The sequence below is a fragment of the Struthio camelus genome, chromosome 3, assembly GCF_040807025.1.
Source record: "Struthio camelus isolate bStrCam1 chromosome 3, bStrCam1.hap1, whole genome shotgun sequence".
Lineage (NCBI taxonomy): Eukaryota > Metazoa > Chordata > Aves > Struthioniformes > Struthionidae > Struthio > Struthio camelus.
In genome coordinates, this window is record NC_090944.1 from 78184842 (window position 1) to 78201418 (window position 16577).

General features: G+C 39.5%; 1 protein-coding gene across 18 annotated transcripts in view; it reads right to left on the reverse strand.

The window, feature by feature from the left end:
• Nucleotides 1-1359: 1359 nt before the first annotated feature.
• Nucleotides 1360-16577, reverse strand: part of ARID1B (AT-rich interaction domain 1B) — a 336987-nt gene continuing 321769 nt past the window's right edge. For 11 of the 18 annotated variants that reach the window (XM_068938631.1, XM_068938622.1, XM_068938621.1 and 8 more), the window contains 7 exons: nt 16204-16376; nt 14368-14518; nt 13293-13409; nt 11645-11741; nt 7583-8372; nt 6569-6699; nt 1360-4469 (listed from right to left, as the gene is read on the reverse strand). In XM_068938631.1, coding sequence (XP_068794732.1) covers nt 2757-4469; nt 6569-6699; nt 7583-8372; nt 11645-11741; nt 13293-13409; nt 14368-14518; nt 16204-16376 — 3172 coding nt within the window. In that variant the 3' untranslated portion in view covers nt 1360-2756. The remainder of the gene's footprint in view (nt 4470-6568; nt 6700-7582; nt 8373-11644; nt 11742-13292; nt 13410-14367; nt 14519-16203; nt 16377-16577) is intronic. The other 7 variants (XM_068938623.1, XM_068938637.1, XM_068938634.1 and 4 more) reach the window with 1 other exon arrangement.

The following is a 16577-nucleotide window of genomic DNA, read 5'->3' on the forward strand; positions in this document are numbered from 1 at the left end:
GTTTCCACCCACCCAGGTACTCTGGGGCTGAATGCTGAAGAGAAAAAAAAAAAAAAAAAAAAAGAGGAGGCATAAGATGTCCTTGACAAGAAAGTGGTGAGTATAGCTCGGCTGAGTTTTTTTTTTTTTTTTTTTAATTTAACAGCTTGCTTGTATCCATGGGGTAATATCAAGCAGTAAAATGTTGGTAAGAAATAAGTTTAGTATGGGCTACTACTTCCACACTGCCTAGTATTAAGCCATAAAAATCATCCCTGAAATATGCCTCCTTCTGTGGTGAAGAGTTACAAGTGGGTTATAATTCACCACATACTTCTGAACGCATTGTTATGCAAGAGAAAGAAAGACCGCTGCAGCAGGCGATGTGGGAGTGGAGAGATTACTGCATAAGAAAAGCTAGAAGGAAAAATTACTTTTCGTGACACTAGGGAGTCACGTTTCAAACTTGGCTTATAATTGTATATACTTTACCTGTCTCTGAAATTCCTTTCCCTATATTAATGTTATAGCAATCTATGTGAACAAGATGGGCAGTATGCCAAAGGGGGTAGTAATTTTCAAGTACCTCCGTACTGTGATTGGAGAGGGGAGGAGAACGTCTACTAACAGTGTAATTATGTGGCAATTCCAGAGAAATTGATTATTATTAGCTTTTTATGATCACACTAACAAAGTCAATGATCCAAGATGAAACAGCAAAAATTAGTGCTTACACAGTATTCAGCAACAAGATATCACCAGGTGAGAGAGTGGATGTATCTGAAACCGGATAATTCCTGAAATTGAAATGGCCATCTCACACCAGTTATAACAATGGATGCGCTCTGTTAAAGCCTAATCCACTTTAATGGGGGATCCCAGGATGAGAGGCCATGTAAGTATGCAATGACACATACAGTATCTAGAAGTGGGTGGGTGTTTATTCTAAATACCCACACTACTGGGGTATTTGCACCTTTAACCAACAGAGAGAATTACAGTAGTGAATACAGATCAATTTCTTCAAGTTGGTTATTGCTTTAACAAAATCTTGTGTCACTTTTTCTAACATCCATCTTCAGACCCCCAAACATACCACTGAGACTGGATACCTGCATAGGCAGAACTATCATTTGCCAACCACATCCTCCCCTTTGAGGCTCCCTGGTTTTACAAATAATAATTCAAAACTCTTCTCTGTGACCTGAGAAGGTTTTTCCAAAAGGAGAGAAAGGTGCTGCAGTACTTGAACAATAGATTAGTATTTTTGAAGGTCATAATGAAGTAGAGGAAAGAGAATAATCATTATTGCTCTTTCTTGTAATTAGTTTGCTTTCTGATACCCCACATTGCAACTAGAACATTATTCAAGAACACCCATCACAGTGCTTAACAAGATTTAATGTACATTTATTCTTAACATGTGGAACATATAAAGATTTTATACTGAATAAATGAAATTCATTAAGCCAGAGGAAAAGGAGGAATTTACATCAAGTTTTTTCTTTTTTAACTACATTATCTTGAAATACAAATGCAGATTCTTGTCACTGAAAAATCTTTGAAGTTGTGTTTCTTCCTTTTTTTCCTGTATATATTTTTTGTCTGTAGACTGGTAACCATTTTCTTAAATCAATCCATACGTAACCATTTCCACACCTTGATTTATAAAGCAAATTGTGATCGGCTGCTCTCCCGAAATAGAGCATCACTTTATACATACAGAAACTTGTACATTACCCTCAGTTGTTGATTTTCTGTGTTGGGTTTTTCCTTTTTTCTTTTTTTTTTTTATTATTTTCTGGAGATATGGCCCAAATGAAAGAAAAAAATAATTCTACTATCACTTTGTAGATACCACATCATGAAAAAGAAACTAAAAACTTTGTACTAAAAAAAAAAAAATGAGGGTATGTTTAATGTACAACTTCTATATACATCACGGCCCTTAGGCAATAAAAAAATATTTTAAAAAATGATTAAAGGAATTGTGAAGAACTGTCATTGTGGAAGGTCAAAAAAACAGATGTAGACAAGACAGTTCTGGTGAGGAAGCAATTGATGTTTATCATCAGGTTTTGTTTAAAAATCTTTTAACTTGAATTTTTTGTTTTGTTTTGCTCCTAGCCTAATGTAACCATTTCTCCTGTGGAGAAACCAGTATCATTTTGTATATAGTTTTGACTACTGACTGACACCCTCCTTGATCCCCTACACCTACATCACTAGAATCTTCTATTGCACAGAGCTTTGGGTGATGGTATACAAGTTTTTTTTTTTATTATTTTTTCCTTATTTGAAAAAATAAAACACACAGGAACTTGGTATGTTGGTAATTTGTCACCTTTTTGTTTCAAAGTGGTGAGATTTTTTTTTCCATCATACAATGGTTTGCCATAACATTTTTTTTAAAAAGTCACTAGTTCGCTTCCCAAAAAAATATGCAATACAAACATGGAAAAGAACATTGAAAAGGATAATCTATGGAAAAAAAAAAAAGTGTGACCTTTGAATGTACTAGACAGCAACTTTGGTTAAAAAAAATAAAATAAAAAGATGTACTTATACACATAGACAGCAAATATTAATTTCATAACTGTTCAAATTAATAATTTCTTTAATTCCCAATTGGTAAATAGTGAATGGGGCAGAGGAGCAAAGATTCTTTTTTTTTTTTTTTTTTCCTTCTTCCTACGTTGGATAAACAAGAACAGAAAACAGCCAGTTATATGTGACCCTCTAATCTCCACTCACACATGCTTGGCTTCTCACTTATGTCATAACTGCCCAATCTGAAAAAGTACATCACAGATGACAGATGCAACCAGAGAGTTCAGGACAGCAGATATTGAGATATCCAGCAAACGACCCTCGTGCAAAAGGAACTCTGAGCGGTTCTCGTCCACTCTAGCCATGGCCAGCAAGGCCTTGGCTGCCCTGCACATCATGTCTACGCTAGGTGGCTCCAGAGGTGGAGGCTGCATGTGCATGAGGTTATGCTGGCTCTGCTGGTACTGGGCCATAGTGACCCCATCCTCCAGGAAGCTTATCAAGTTTCCGATGCTTCCCTTCTGCACAGCTATTGCCCTTGCTGCTAATGTGTCCCCCTGGGCAAGGTTCGATAAGAGCGCCATGGACATTTCTCGGCAGACCGGGTTTTTGCGGTCCCCAACGTACCTAACTAAAGTAGCGTAGAGTTTCTCCTGACGACTGAATGGGGGGGTGGCCAAGATAAGGTCCACATTATTGTCCTGGATACTGAGCTTACACAGGGTCTCCAGCACAAGTCTCTGAGGCGAAAGAACCGAGTTGGGCCCCACGGTTGGAAAAGGATCCTGTGCCTCTGCAGATGGGCACACCATCCAGTGCAGCAAGCCATCCAAAATTGGCAAACAGATGCTTTCTGTGTAAGCAGACAAGTCTAGCTGCCCAGAAATGTTGGCTAATGTGACCAATGTATTATCCCTCAAGACCTCGAGGCAGTCCCACCACCATTCATCCTTGCTGCAGGCCACCCCTTTGTCCTCCTCTTCCTCTTTCTCATATGTCTGTGGCGCTCGCTTTCTTTCTGGATGCTCATGGTGAAGAAGGATCAACTTTCCCAGGATCAGCACCAAGCCTGGATGTTTGGACATTTCGGTGTCATTGCCAGGCACAAAAGACAAGCTACGGACGATATTTGACACACAGATGCAGCGTTTGGCCAAGGAGTCTTGCCAGTGGGTTATGGTGCATAGAGGAGTTTCATCCCGGCTCCTTGGTTCGTCCTCTAGCAGTTTAATATTCCGGTGGCTTTTGGCTTGATGGATCCCAAAAGGAAATTTACTGCTCTCTGTTTGGGAACCAGGGTTTGAGTCTTCAGGCAATGCTCCTGGCCGAGCTGAGAGGACATCATCAATGGTAGCTGTTATACTTTTTTCTTGTTGTTCCTCCGATTCACCTTTCCCCTCGAGGTCCTTCTTTTTGCTTGGAGAATTCAAGGGAGGAGGGGCTTTCCTGCGTGGAGGAATCTCCATCTTGCTTTCAAAGTGAGTCTGGATGTGCTCAGTTGTGTCACCACCACCAAGCTGCCAGTGGAGAAGTCCACTATCAAATTCCTGAACACGTCCAAGTTTGTCAGATCGGTCAACAACAAACAGATTATTTTTCTTTACAATCTTTATTGGCAGCTTGTCAAATTTACTGGCTTGTTTTGGCCTCTCACTTGGATCAGCAATGGCACCAGGAGTGGAAAAAACAATGCTCTTTTCTTCTCCTTCTACCTTTTCATCCTCCCCCTCCTCCTCGTCTTCATCAAAATAGTCAATACATTCATCGTTCTCCTCTTTCCCAGTATCCTCTGCCAGAGGCTGGCTATCATCTTTCTTGGCTGCTTTGTGATCAAGTGCTTTGTGACCTGGATCTCCCACTTCATATTCCATAAGGATTCCAAAAATGTCAATCAGGCATTTTCTAAAATATTCTACCAAAAGCTCAAGAAATCCAGACAACTGAGGGGAGAAGAAAGAACATAAAAATCAGATAAATATTTTTGACTGCATGGAATTTTATTAGGAACAGGGAAGCATACATCTGTGCATATTTCCCTCCTCCTGCTTTGGACTTAAGACTAAATACTGCATGGCAAAAGTTAATCAAAGGAAATTCTTCTGTTTTCTGTTCACTGAGTATATTTTCTATTTTTCACAAACTATCACGGCGCCATTTGCTTAAATTGTAACAGTTACCAGAATGACAGAACTTTATTCACATGCCTCCTTTAAGCTACAGTAGACATCTAACTTAGCTGTTCTGTCCTCTTGGTAATGCCTAATATTCTTTATTGTCTGTACAGAGAACTGAAGTTTCTAACCAATTTTAGTTATCTTAACTGTATTTTTATTAGATGCCTAATAGTCGACAACAGTCGGAAAGTCGAATAGTCTTCCTCTCCTTCCATGCCTCTCAGACTCTAAAACCAACTGTCCAGCCCCTGGGACTTTGCAGTACTGGTTCTAGGTACCGTCATCCTAGACTAATATCCCATCTTTATTGGAACAGTTCTCTTCATGCTGTCAATATAACTGTTACTGGATCATGGTGCCGTAAGTCAGCCTTCAGAAACAGTTTTTGTTCGGATTTAATCCTCTTAATTAACTTGTAATGACTTTCTTACTGAAAGACAATGGTTGGACTTGTTACTAATTTACTCTCTGTGGCTTTATTATTAAAGATGCTTTGCTGTTACTATATTGAGCCTGATTGTCTGGCTTTTAATAGTTTTTTTAATTGTGGGCTAATAGGTGTTCAGTAAACGTATCCTTTTGTCCTTACACCCAAAGTTAATTTAGATCACGTTTCATACAGTTGTTTTGTTTTTCTTAGTTGGATGACCATTTCTGTGTTCTGTATAATCTTATGACTGCCAAACCCCCAAAGAATTAAGAACAAGCTTAGGTTTATGAACTGCAAGAATTATCAATCATCATATAGTGTCCTAACTTCCAGTGCAAATCAAGTTCAAGCTAAAAGTAACAAAAAAATCTAAAGGCTGTCTGGTATTCTGTGCGACTTGCGCAGGATGCATTCATGCAACTTCTAGTCGAATTTGGATGAGATTCGCCCCCCTTAACTTCAGACACCTGCAACAGTTGCACGCCTAACCTAATTGTCTGGATTCCTTTTATAATCAATGACCTTTTATAGGCCATTTCTAGGGTATGATTCACCTGACCAATTTTAGATCTTTACTTTAGGATGAAATGAATCACGTTATAGATATCCCCGTTTCTAAAATTAAGTAGGATGAAATGTACAATTTGTGTCTACGTTTAAAAAAAAAAAAAAAAGTCATTCACTATACTTACTATTAGTAACCAAAGAATGAATGGAGCAGATAAATTGAATATTCTATTTGTACAAATTTTATATCATGCACATTACATCACCATACCATCTATTACTACTACTTAACAGCCAATGGTTAGAGCAGGGCTGAGAAATGCTGGCAGGTAGTGAGGCAAAAGCATACAGTGTTAAATTCTATGTTACTTGTGTCCTGTGGATAGACAGTAGAGTTTAGCCTTCAAATTGTCAATCTGATATTTCTGTGCAAACTCAATTTACTGGAAGGAGAAACCAAACAAAACATATGCAATTTAGAAACTACAGCAGCCTACTATTGGGCTAGTGAAATACGACAAGCAGCGACCCAAAGACAGTCTCAAATCAATTTAGTAACATTTTGAAAAGCCTTTTTAGGGAACGCCAGTTAAAATAGATTACTAATATATTGCTGGTTTTTTTAGGATTGTCCTTATACTATAACAAATTGGGACTTAACACATTAGCCTTTTGCTATTGCTGAAATTTGAATACTCCTGTGTGGTTCTTTTGACAAAAGATATCCTCATTTCAAGCTTATTATTTCCACTATTACATTCCAAAGTTATCTCTTGTTGCCTACTGTTACCATTAAAAATAGAAGTTTTCAGATATTCAATTTTATATTAACGACAATCAATTTTAAGAGAATTCAGCACTTTCTCATGTATCTTATTTCCATTTTCTTTCCTTGGAAGGTTGAGAGGTATACTGCTTTTCCACTCACCTGAGAGAGGTTGAAAGTAGCAACAGTGCTGTCATCATACAGAAGAATATTAATAGTGTCTAGCGCCCAGGTACTTTCAGCCAAAAGACCAGACTTAAGAGACATCATTACTCTCCAGGCCTCAGGAGTTACTGGAGAAAGAAAGGAGGCAAAGTGAAAAACAGTATTAGTACACCCTAAGAGACCATTAATGAGTTTTCAGAGAATACACTGTAACATGCTGACGATGCAGAATATAAATGAAGTAGTTTCAGTTATGCAGCGTTCATAAACACTGCTTTTCAAGACAGTGGTTTCACCGTTTAGCCCTGTGCAGTTTTTCTAGAAAAACTGCTGCTTTGCCTTAATTTTGGAGAGCAGCTGAACAGGGACATTCTTCCTGACTTTGCTGAAGCTGAAATAAAGTTCTTACAAACTTTTGAGAAGTTGAGCAAAACAAACAGTCCATAAATAAAAGCAAAATGTTATGTCAGAAGTACGGAAGCTTGGATCTGTGAAACGTGGTAACAGGAATTCAAGACAGGAAGATACTTGGGAAAGAATATGGGGAGAAACAAACGTGACAAATAATACTGAATGAATAAATGGGCCAGTCAAAGAAGACAGACTGTTAAGTACACAACGGAACAGTATTATTCATTGTGAACTTCCATGGAACAAGAACATAGAAAACTTTGCTCAAATAAATGTTGCACTGGCTATTTAACAGACTTTCTGAAGGACCTTTCAACACATGAAATTTGAAAGTCTGAGACAAGCTTGATCTTTATGCAAATGTGCATTTTTGCAGGCCTCAGGTCTCCATGTAAAATACTGCTTTCATTTCATGTCAAATCTGCTGGGCTGAGTTTTACCCATCACCCTCACTGATGCAGGTGTTACTACATTTTTATTGAACACAATGACATTATAGTTACCAAGGTCCAAATACTTCTCCAGTGTCAAAGGGAAATCAAAATTGAAGTCCCTTTCTCCCCACCTATTTCTGTATTTGGCTTTTGTTTTGATGCTTACCAATATCTTTTGAGGTAATCTTTCGTCTTGGTTTTAAGACTGGTTGCGATGCTTCTACGGATCCTGGGGGGAAGGTAATTTCTCGCCTAATTGGTGGTGGTTGGGGTGGAGGTCCTGACACCTGTGACACTGGAACTGTGGGTATAACCTTTTGCATCTTCATGGAGGGTAGGAAAGGAGATTTGCTTGGAGACATACGGTTTTCCAGAGAGCGCTGGAAGGATGCTGGACTTGGAGCTCTAGAGATGTGGTTTGGCATAGAGGGTGGTGTCTGGTAGGATGACTGAGGAGGTCTAGTGATAGGCTGCATGGAGGCTGAGGATGACATATAAGAAGGCTGACGTTGGTTGACGTGAGAAGGCCACTGACTCTCGTGGTTTATTCTCTGGTCAGGTACCATCATATCATCAGTGCGATTCATCCCTGGATACGGTGGGGCCTGTGCAGGGCCTCCTGGACCTTGCCTATTCTGGTAAGGATAAGGCATATCATTTCGTGTTGGCCACATGTTCTGCTGAGGACCTTCGCTGGAGGATGACGACTGCATGGGGCCACCAATCATCTGGGGAGGTATTCCATGTTGCTGAATTTGTCCTGGGCCCTGCATCCTCTCCCGGTTATATGGATATGGATACTGTCCCTGCATGGGCCTCCTGTCAGGCCCAGTGTAAGCATTGCTGTACTGGTTATACATTTCCTGCTGCTGGTTGCCATACTGCATGTTATACATATCCCCTTCATGGCGTTTGGCTGGAGGTCCATACATGCCATCCATGTGTCGCTTATAGTTCTGAAAAGAATTTTTGGAAAGAAGATTTGTCACTTTTATTCCATATACAATATAAATACACTGGCTGAAAGCTTATTTAAAAAGCTGAAGGCTCTTAGTTCTGGAAGAAGTGTGCCGATTCCAGAGTCAGACTTGCACTGCTATGGTTAGGCTTGATCCAGTGCCTTCTTTTTAAGCCTCTGTTTTGCTGTGCTTATAACTTAATATTAAAAGGCAACTTATCCTTGGGCTAAATTTTCTTGTACTTGCTCTCATTTTCTCCCTTTCCCTTTCTGTTCCTGTCAGAAAAAATTCTATTTGTCATTTATGACATGCATGAAAAGGCAATGGTCCTCAACAACTAAGATATTTTCACTTCTTTTTTATGCTTAGTCCCCTACAAAAATTCAAAACCACCCAGTGACTTAATCTTTTCAAGGAACAAGCACTGAATAAACTCTTAACACACCAAGATATGCTGCAAGCACACATGTCTGAAACACTGGATGTTACAATAGAGCATAAGCTACACAAATTTACTAGGAGGAGAAAACATTCTGCTATATTTGCTACTCTTTGTGTACTTGCCAGGCACATGGTCCTGCTTGGGCAGCCATCCCTCTCCCCAAATCCCCCTAATCACATTTAATTTAATATGAAATTATTTTAGCACATGGTCAAACCTAAACATTCTACTCCAGTTTATACACCCTCTTACGCTGTTGATCAGTAATGAATTAGGCAATGCAACTAACAGCTGCCACGTATAGTTAATTCTCTCTTTCTTTCTCACCCTCTCAAATGGGGGAATGTTGCATGAGGTAAGCTGTTTTACTTTAGGGAGAGGTGAGTTGGTTTTAAATCATACAAGCTTGTATCTATTTCTGTTTAAGAAGATAGGACAGAAAAGACATCTTGCAGTTTGAGAGGAAGGTGGTGAGACTCACAATGGTCCTTAGTTCCTGTGGGAGTTTGTTCCACAGTTGAAACCACACTGAGTGCTCTGAAGCAAAAAACGTGCATTAAATGTGCCATTTTTAAATATACAATCTATGGCAAATTCAAAGTTATGGCTCCCCCAGAAACCTTAACTCAGTCGCATTGCACAATGTATACTAATGTACTAAAGTTAACATCAGATGACATTCTATATGTATTCAATACGAGTCAGTTAAAACAGCTCTGGGAATCATAAACTTATCTTCCAACTTTGGTGCACATAAAACCACAACTATTGTGTTGCATGAAAGTAGGATTTTTTTTTTTAAACTTCCTATAGAGCTGTCTTGCTATCTGAGACATGGAGACTATGTTTTCAACCCTACCTAAGCTACTTGCTGTGGTAAATTCTGCACTTATGGCTAATTTATACATTAAGAACTGACTTGGGAGTTGCCACACCTAAAAAGATGATGCCTGTTTTTGCTAGAGTGATTCAGAGTGCTTAAAACAGACACTTAGAAATGAAGCATGTGTCTTTTTTTTAAGAGCAATTCAATGCCCTTGTATATGTAGTGACAATATGCCTAATGGTAACCAATGGGAAATGCTGAGCACAGTGCTACATCTGACCCCCCCCCCCCCCCCCCCCCCCCCCGCCTTCAGCAGGCGGGCAGAGGACTGCACGCTATACATTTCTTTCCACCTGGAATGTGGAATTAGGAGACCTCATAGAGGACAAAAGGCACCAGCATAGGTCACTTTTTGCATAATAGCTCTCAGGGTACGAACATTCACACAGGAACTGGAAAACCTGTGTCAAAGGGCCTCGTTAGCCACAGGGGTTCACGCTCTGAGCACCTCCTTCCCAGGTCATTCCCTAGCTTTCAGGCTGTAGGTGAAGCTTTGAAAAGGCCATTTTTCACATTCCTCTTGCACTACTATGCAGTGAGATTTAGAAACAGGAAGAATAAGCAAGAGGCAACCTTACTCCCTAGTCAAGCAAGGAAGAGGAATCCTATGGGAGTGGGAAGAAGGGCCAAGGCCAGGATTCTTGCCATGCATTTTGCATTCAAGAGCCATTGTACAAAGCATCTGAACAGCACTGAGGACAGGGCCAAATATATTTTTACAAATTCTAGCTGTCTCCTTGCATAAATGAACACTTAGTTAATACATTCCCTATGTACGTTAGTATGGGATTCACAAACTGTTCGGTGTTACGTATCTTTGTGATTTCCCACGAAATCACCTCAAACTGCTAGCTCAAAGAACAACGAAACAGTTTTTTTGATTATGCTACTTTAGAGATATTATGAACCAAACAGCTAGGCAAAAAATTTTGAAAGTAACTTTAGATAGGTTACATTTTACTAGGAAAACCAGTAAAATCAGAAGAGGAGATCTAACATTTTTAGTACTACTGTATCCTAAACTGAAAGTTTTATCTGAAATTGGCTGAAAACTAGCTTACATTCAGATATTTATAATATAAGGAAACACTTTCTATTTTGGAAGCTAGCTTCAACATTAATTGTTGCCTGACTAGCCATGTGCAGGATGAAACTGATCCTGCTGAAGTCAGTGGAGTTTTGCCATTGACTTATGAGACTGAATCGCATGTAGTAACAATATACCTTAGAAAAATCCTCCTCATTGATATCATTTGTATTTTCAAAGATATTTGAAAATATCTTTGAAGATATTTGTATTTTTGTTTACGCAGAGAGGCTAAAGTCTCCAAATGTCTCCAAACTACTTTTAACACTAATAGTGTCTATCCCTCATATATCTGTAACATATTATTACTAGAGACAACATAGAGATAAGCTAATATCATCTGATATATATTAAAGATGAATAATTCTTTGACATTATCTGGACTAGGTGCATGACTGACTGCCGCATTCTAAATAATCGGGGGCGTTGCACGTTTTTCTTTGTGCCAGTTTTCTGGGGGGTTCACTTGGCTGCATAACATCAGTTGAGGCCTTTTGCTTTGCCAGTCGAGCAGCTTTTCTATTTTTTCTGCAAGTGGGGTGGCATCACATTACTAATCTATGAATTATATTTTCCCAGTCTGCTGGTTATTGATTTGGGACATTCACTTGATACACATTCAAAGCCACAGAACATCCATTAAAATTTACACTCTCCCAGTGTAATGAACACATCTTTCTATAGCTGCATATGCACTGCTTATGCATTTGAGCTGTGATTTTGACCAGAACTGCAGTGGTCCTCTGTGCCAAGAGACATACATTGCATAAACACATTTTTCAATGTGTAGGGAACTTTGGGGTGACAGTCTATTAAGTATATGTTATGAATATAGCTGTTTTCCCCTTTCCTACCTGCTGCTGTGGATACATTCCAGGTTGATGTCCTCCATATGGTGGTTGTCCTGAGGGAGGTCCTTGTCCTGGATACTGCTGCCCATATGGTTCATGCCTAAAATGAAGCATTCAAATCAACACTTAAAGCTGCTGGAATTTCCAAGCCACCTGAAAAATGAAATTGCTCTGTTGATCTTACACCTTGAAGATATTCACTATGTGGAAACAAGATAAGGCACGGTGTGGTACGGTCCAGAGCCTAATGTAGTAAGCTCTGCAGGAGCTGGTAGAGGAAGGAATGGGGTAAAGCAGATAGAAGGAAGGAGGAGCAATGAAGGTGCAGCAGAGAGATTTAAGGGTAGCAGTCAGGAATGGAAGCAGGGTACGGTCAGCAGAGAGGAAAGACAGGCAGCTGCAGTGAAGTTAGGAGCCAACCACAGTAGAAGAAGTATCTGATTTACAGCTCAAAGGTGACAAGTCATAATTCTTCTGTTTTAAGAGTAGGTCTGCAAGAGGACTACTTTCTGGATTGCTGAGGAATATAATCAATAGTTAACTGCTGATGTAAAGTGAAGCTGTCATTCTACTTGGACCATAATGACATAAATTGAGTACAAATATCATATAATGTTACAATATGTAACTTTTAAACACACCATCGCTGAGTAAAAACAGTATTATTATTTTTGCTAAGGTTCATGTAATTTTTAAAGCTACATAATGAAGTACACATATAAGAGGCAGAGTTGAAGTTGCTCTTGGAAACTTACCTGCGGCCCTTTATGACCTCTGAGGGGCACTACAGTGCAATTGCAGTATTTTTAGCACATCTTAATGAGTTTTAGATAGTCAGTTGAAAGAAAATACTTGGAAAGTATTAAGACTGATAAATAACACTGTATTGTAGACCAGTATGCAAGCAATTCTTCTCTCTAGTAGTGTACAGAGAACACATCTACAATTTGGGCATAATTATGGAAGTGATATATCAAGGAGAGTCAGAGAAACAACCAGAGGACTGGGGAATCTGGTGTGTTAAAAGAACTAATGAGACCCGATTTCTCCAAAGGTATCAGAAACTCACATTTTTCATTGACCAAAGCAAAAACAATATCTGTTCAGTATCTCCAATAATTATGATGTGAATAGAGATAAATGATCTAATGCCAGTTAAAAGAATAATATAACTGATAGAAATTGTCTACAGTTGTCGGAGGGATGTGTGCAGTAAGATAAAACTGAGCAAAGGTAAACATATGTTATACTATAAGAGAATACTTTCTAAATGTAAAACTTCTTAGCCATAGCATAGCTACTATCCAAGTAAGTTGCAGAAGCTTCAGAATTTGCATACTCTAATGCTACACTGGAGAACTGGGGCCTACAATGCATGGTTCAGCTCAGTGTTGGCAGGGAAATACAGTCAGGTAATATGGATGCTCCTTTTCTAACATCTACAATTCTATGAATGCACAAGGTCAACCCATTCTCCAAAGACCCCTCCTCCTCCCAAGAAACAGAACCAACAGTAAAAATCTAAATAAGAACAGACAAAACAGAAGTAACACACCACGAGGCTGCATATTCTGTCTCTGTGCTCTCACAAAAGCTGCTAGCACTTGTTATCTGGTTATTGCAGATATTAAACAGAGAAATCAATGTTCACCTTTGCTGGCCAGGGTAACGATTAGGAGAGTACATGCTTGGGTCACTGTTTGAAGGCACCATGTTGCTTTGACCAGGTGGTCCCATACTGCCTTCAGGACCCAGCCCATGATCCGACCTAAAAAATGACAAAGGAAACCTCATTCTATAAAAAGCACTTATTCTCCAAAATTGCCAAAAAAAAAAAAAAGTTAAGGAAAAAATTCTCTGACTTATCACCTTCCACTGCAACCCTTAATCTCACCTACTCCCCAGCAATGTGACCTGTTCAACAGCACAATTACTCACATCTGCTGCTTCAGACTATGCCTGAAAACTGTTATTAGAACAGTTACACTTATAACTGCACCACACTGCACCACATTAGTTTCCTGATGGTAGCCAACAGTGAAGCTTACAGTACAGGGCCTAATGAAAGTAACAGTGGGAATATAGCCATAATTGCAAAACCTACTGGAATACTTACTATAATCCAAACATTCCCAAACCTCTCTGCCTGCTATACCAATGCTCAGACATCAGTGATTTTACCAATTTTTCCAAAGCCTTTCCCAGGATAAACAAAAGGGGACCAAATGTATTTTGCTTATTTCATTGAAAGATAAATTATGAAGATCCTGATGGACACACTGAAAGACTGATGTCCCTACAGCTCAGAAAACAGACTCCACTCTCCAAAGCCAATTCACTATCAGACCACAAAGCAGACATATTTAGGCTGTGCATTTTATTTTTCATAAAAAGCCCAACAAACAACTGTTCAGCTGCAAAAATGGCAAGACAACCAACTCAAGTGCTACTTTAGGCCATAACAGCTCAGCAAGGCACCCCAGCCAAAGGCAGCTGTCAAACACACCTACTGCAGCCTAAGTGACTTCTAAGATGTGACGATTCCCTCCTTATTAATTTGTGTGAACAGCTAGGCTCAGTCATTACCAATGGCTTGACTCCCAGTGATTTAGTAAGCTGCTGTGGGAAACGTAGACTATGTTCTCTGCAAGGTGCAATGGGAAAATGAGAAAGGGAGAGGATCATTTCCACTAATGGGCTTTGCTTTTTGCTGAAGATTCACTCACCTCCTGTCATAGCCACTTCCATAAGAGAACTGCTGTCGCTGGCTCATGCTCATGTTGGACATTGCTCCAGATGGACTCTGGTTATACATATCTTGTATTCCGCTGTTGGGCATTTGTCCAGGGGTCATGAAAGGCTCACTGCTTCCAGGCACTGCAATAGTAGGGGAAAAGAAGAACTACAAATTAAAGATACTATTCTGAGTGTTTGAAGATATCTTTCTGCCTTCTATTAAATGATATATTTTAAAACAATGTCCAGATCCCTAACCCTGCCAAATAGATTTAGCTGGTGTCTGACAAGCTCTCTGGAGTGTGATGAAAACACATGCAGTAGCACCACTACCAAGATAATGGTGAGAATATTAAGGAGCTGCAAGTGAAGAAAGTAATCTCATCCAGGGAACTGGGATCTTCAGGCACCAAGGCAGCTTCTTCCCTATGCTCTTCACACCTGAAGTTGAACTTGCTCTTGCTTTTTCACCCCAAACAATGCTAAACACGAATGCAAGCACAAACAGAAGGAAATAAATCTCATCATGGTCTGGATTACAAAGCTGTCAGAATCAAGCTCTCCTCTTCCCCATAAAGCCCCCATATACACATACATACATACTCCACATGGGTTGTGGAAAGGATACTGTATTCTAATGTAGCTTCTTGAGCAGAAGGGACATATTCTAAGGGTCCCGAGAAAAGGCACATTCAACACTGTATACGAAATGAATCCCCAGCCACATAGGAAGTGACTAGAACCCTTAGTCCCTCATAGGAGATACTGAACAGAGAGACATTTCTGTTTTGACTTAAAGTAAACGTGAAATGTATGATAAAGTGCAATAAACCTACCTAATCTCATGGAAATGTGAAAACTAAAGCGAGTTTAAAGCAGAAGGGGCTTTCCCGTCCTCCAGCTGTGTTGTACTAGTGTCCACAGTCCAGGCAAAATTTGGATTTAAATGAAAAGTGTTTTTGTTTTTTTTTTTTTAAAATCACATCACCTTAACTGCCTCTTTCAAACTATCTCCTCACTTTATCACATATTTCATAATTCCTGGCCCTCTTCTCCTCATTCCTCCCTTTTGCTTAATTTCATCTCCTCCAGCTGCTGTTCTCTCTGCAGGAACTGTGAGCCCTGCTTGCGTTCTTTCCTTCCACCTTCCTATATAAAAGGTATGCTAGCACAATTCATTTTAAGCACATTTTACAATATCCACAAACACATCTGTAGGTGAAGTGCCCAAAAGGACAGTCAGCTTTTGCATTAATTTTATTTTTGCTTTCTAAAAGAAATACAACTTAGTGTGTTTATCACCTTTTGTCAAGGGCTGTCAAAGCAAGAAAAAAAAAAATAGCCTTCCTATTCTGAAGGATATGTAAACTCAGACAAAGAGGGTTAGGAGACTTGCTCAGTTCTGCTCAGTGAATTTCCAGCTCAGCCTTATTACAACCAGGGATGTTGTTTCATAGCTTTATACTTCAACCCTGAGAAGTGGCACCTGGTTTGCAAAGTAGGTAACCACATTCAAGAAGCATATTGAAAAAAATCTAACCCAATGAATTTATGGCAAGGTTGTTGCTGAAATGTATCCCTATAAGCAATTTTAGAATTCAGCTAGGTACATAATATGACTCCGATGGGGAAAAAAAATGACCAGAGAAGACCAGAGAAGAATGAAACATAGCTGCACTGCACCTCTGTTTTTGCTACAAGGATACCATCTTACCAAATGGCAAAATTAGCCACATATGCAAAGATCCCTAGTAAGGGACAAGGATATCCTGATTGCAGAGGTGAAAGTTGGGAAGAATATACAGAAGCTCCTACAAAGAAAATACCTTTTCTCATTCCACCGAATGGATCTTTATTCGGCTCATACGGCATCCTTGCCATCATATCTGGCATGTTTATTCCCTGCTGGTATGGTGCATTTGGCGTCATGGAGTTTCGTTTTGGGAACGCTGAATCGCTTACATCAGAAAAGGGATCATGCACGCTCACTGCACTGTTTCTAGCAGATAAAGAAAACAAGGCATTAATATTATGTGTTCATAACAACTGTGAAAACAGACTGGAGTATAATACACCTAGTCCATGAAGCTATCTCTGGCCGTTATCAGTGCAAGGTACATCTGAAGAAGGTACAAAAGTTTTTACAATGCACAATCACTGAAAAAAATTTACCTGTTTTTTTCCCAAGCTTATCTGGCTG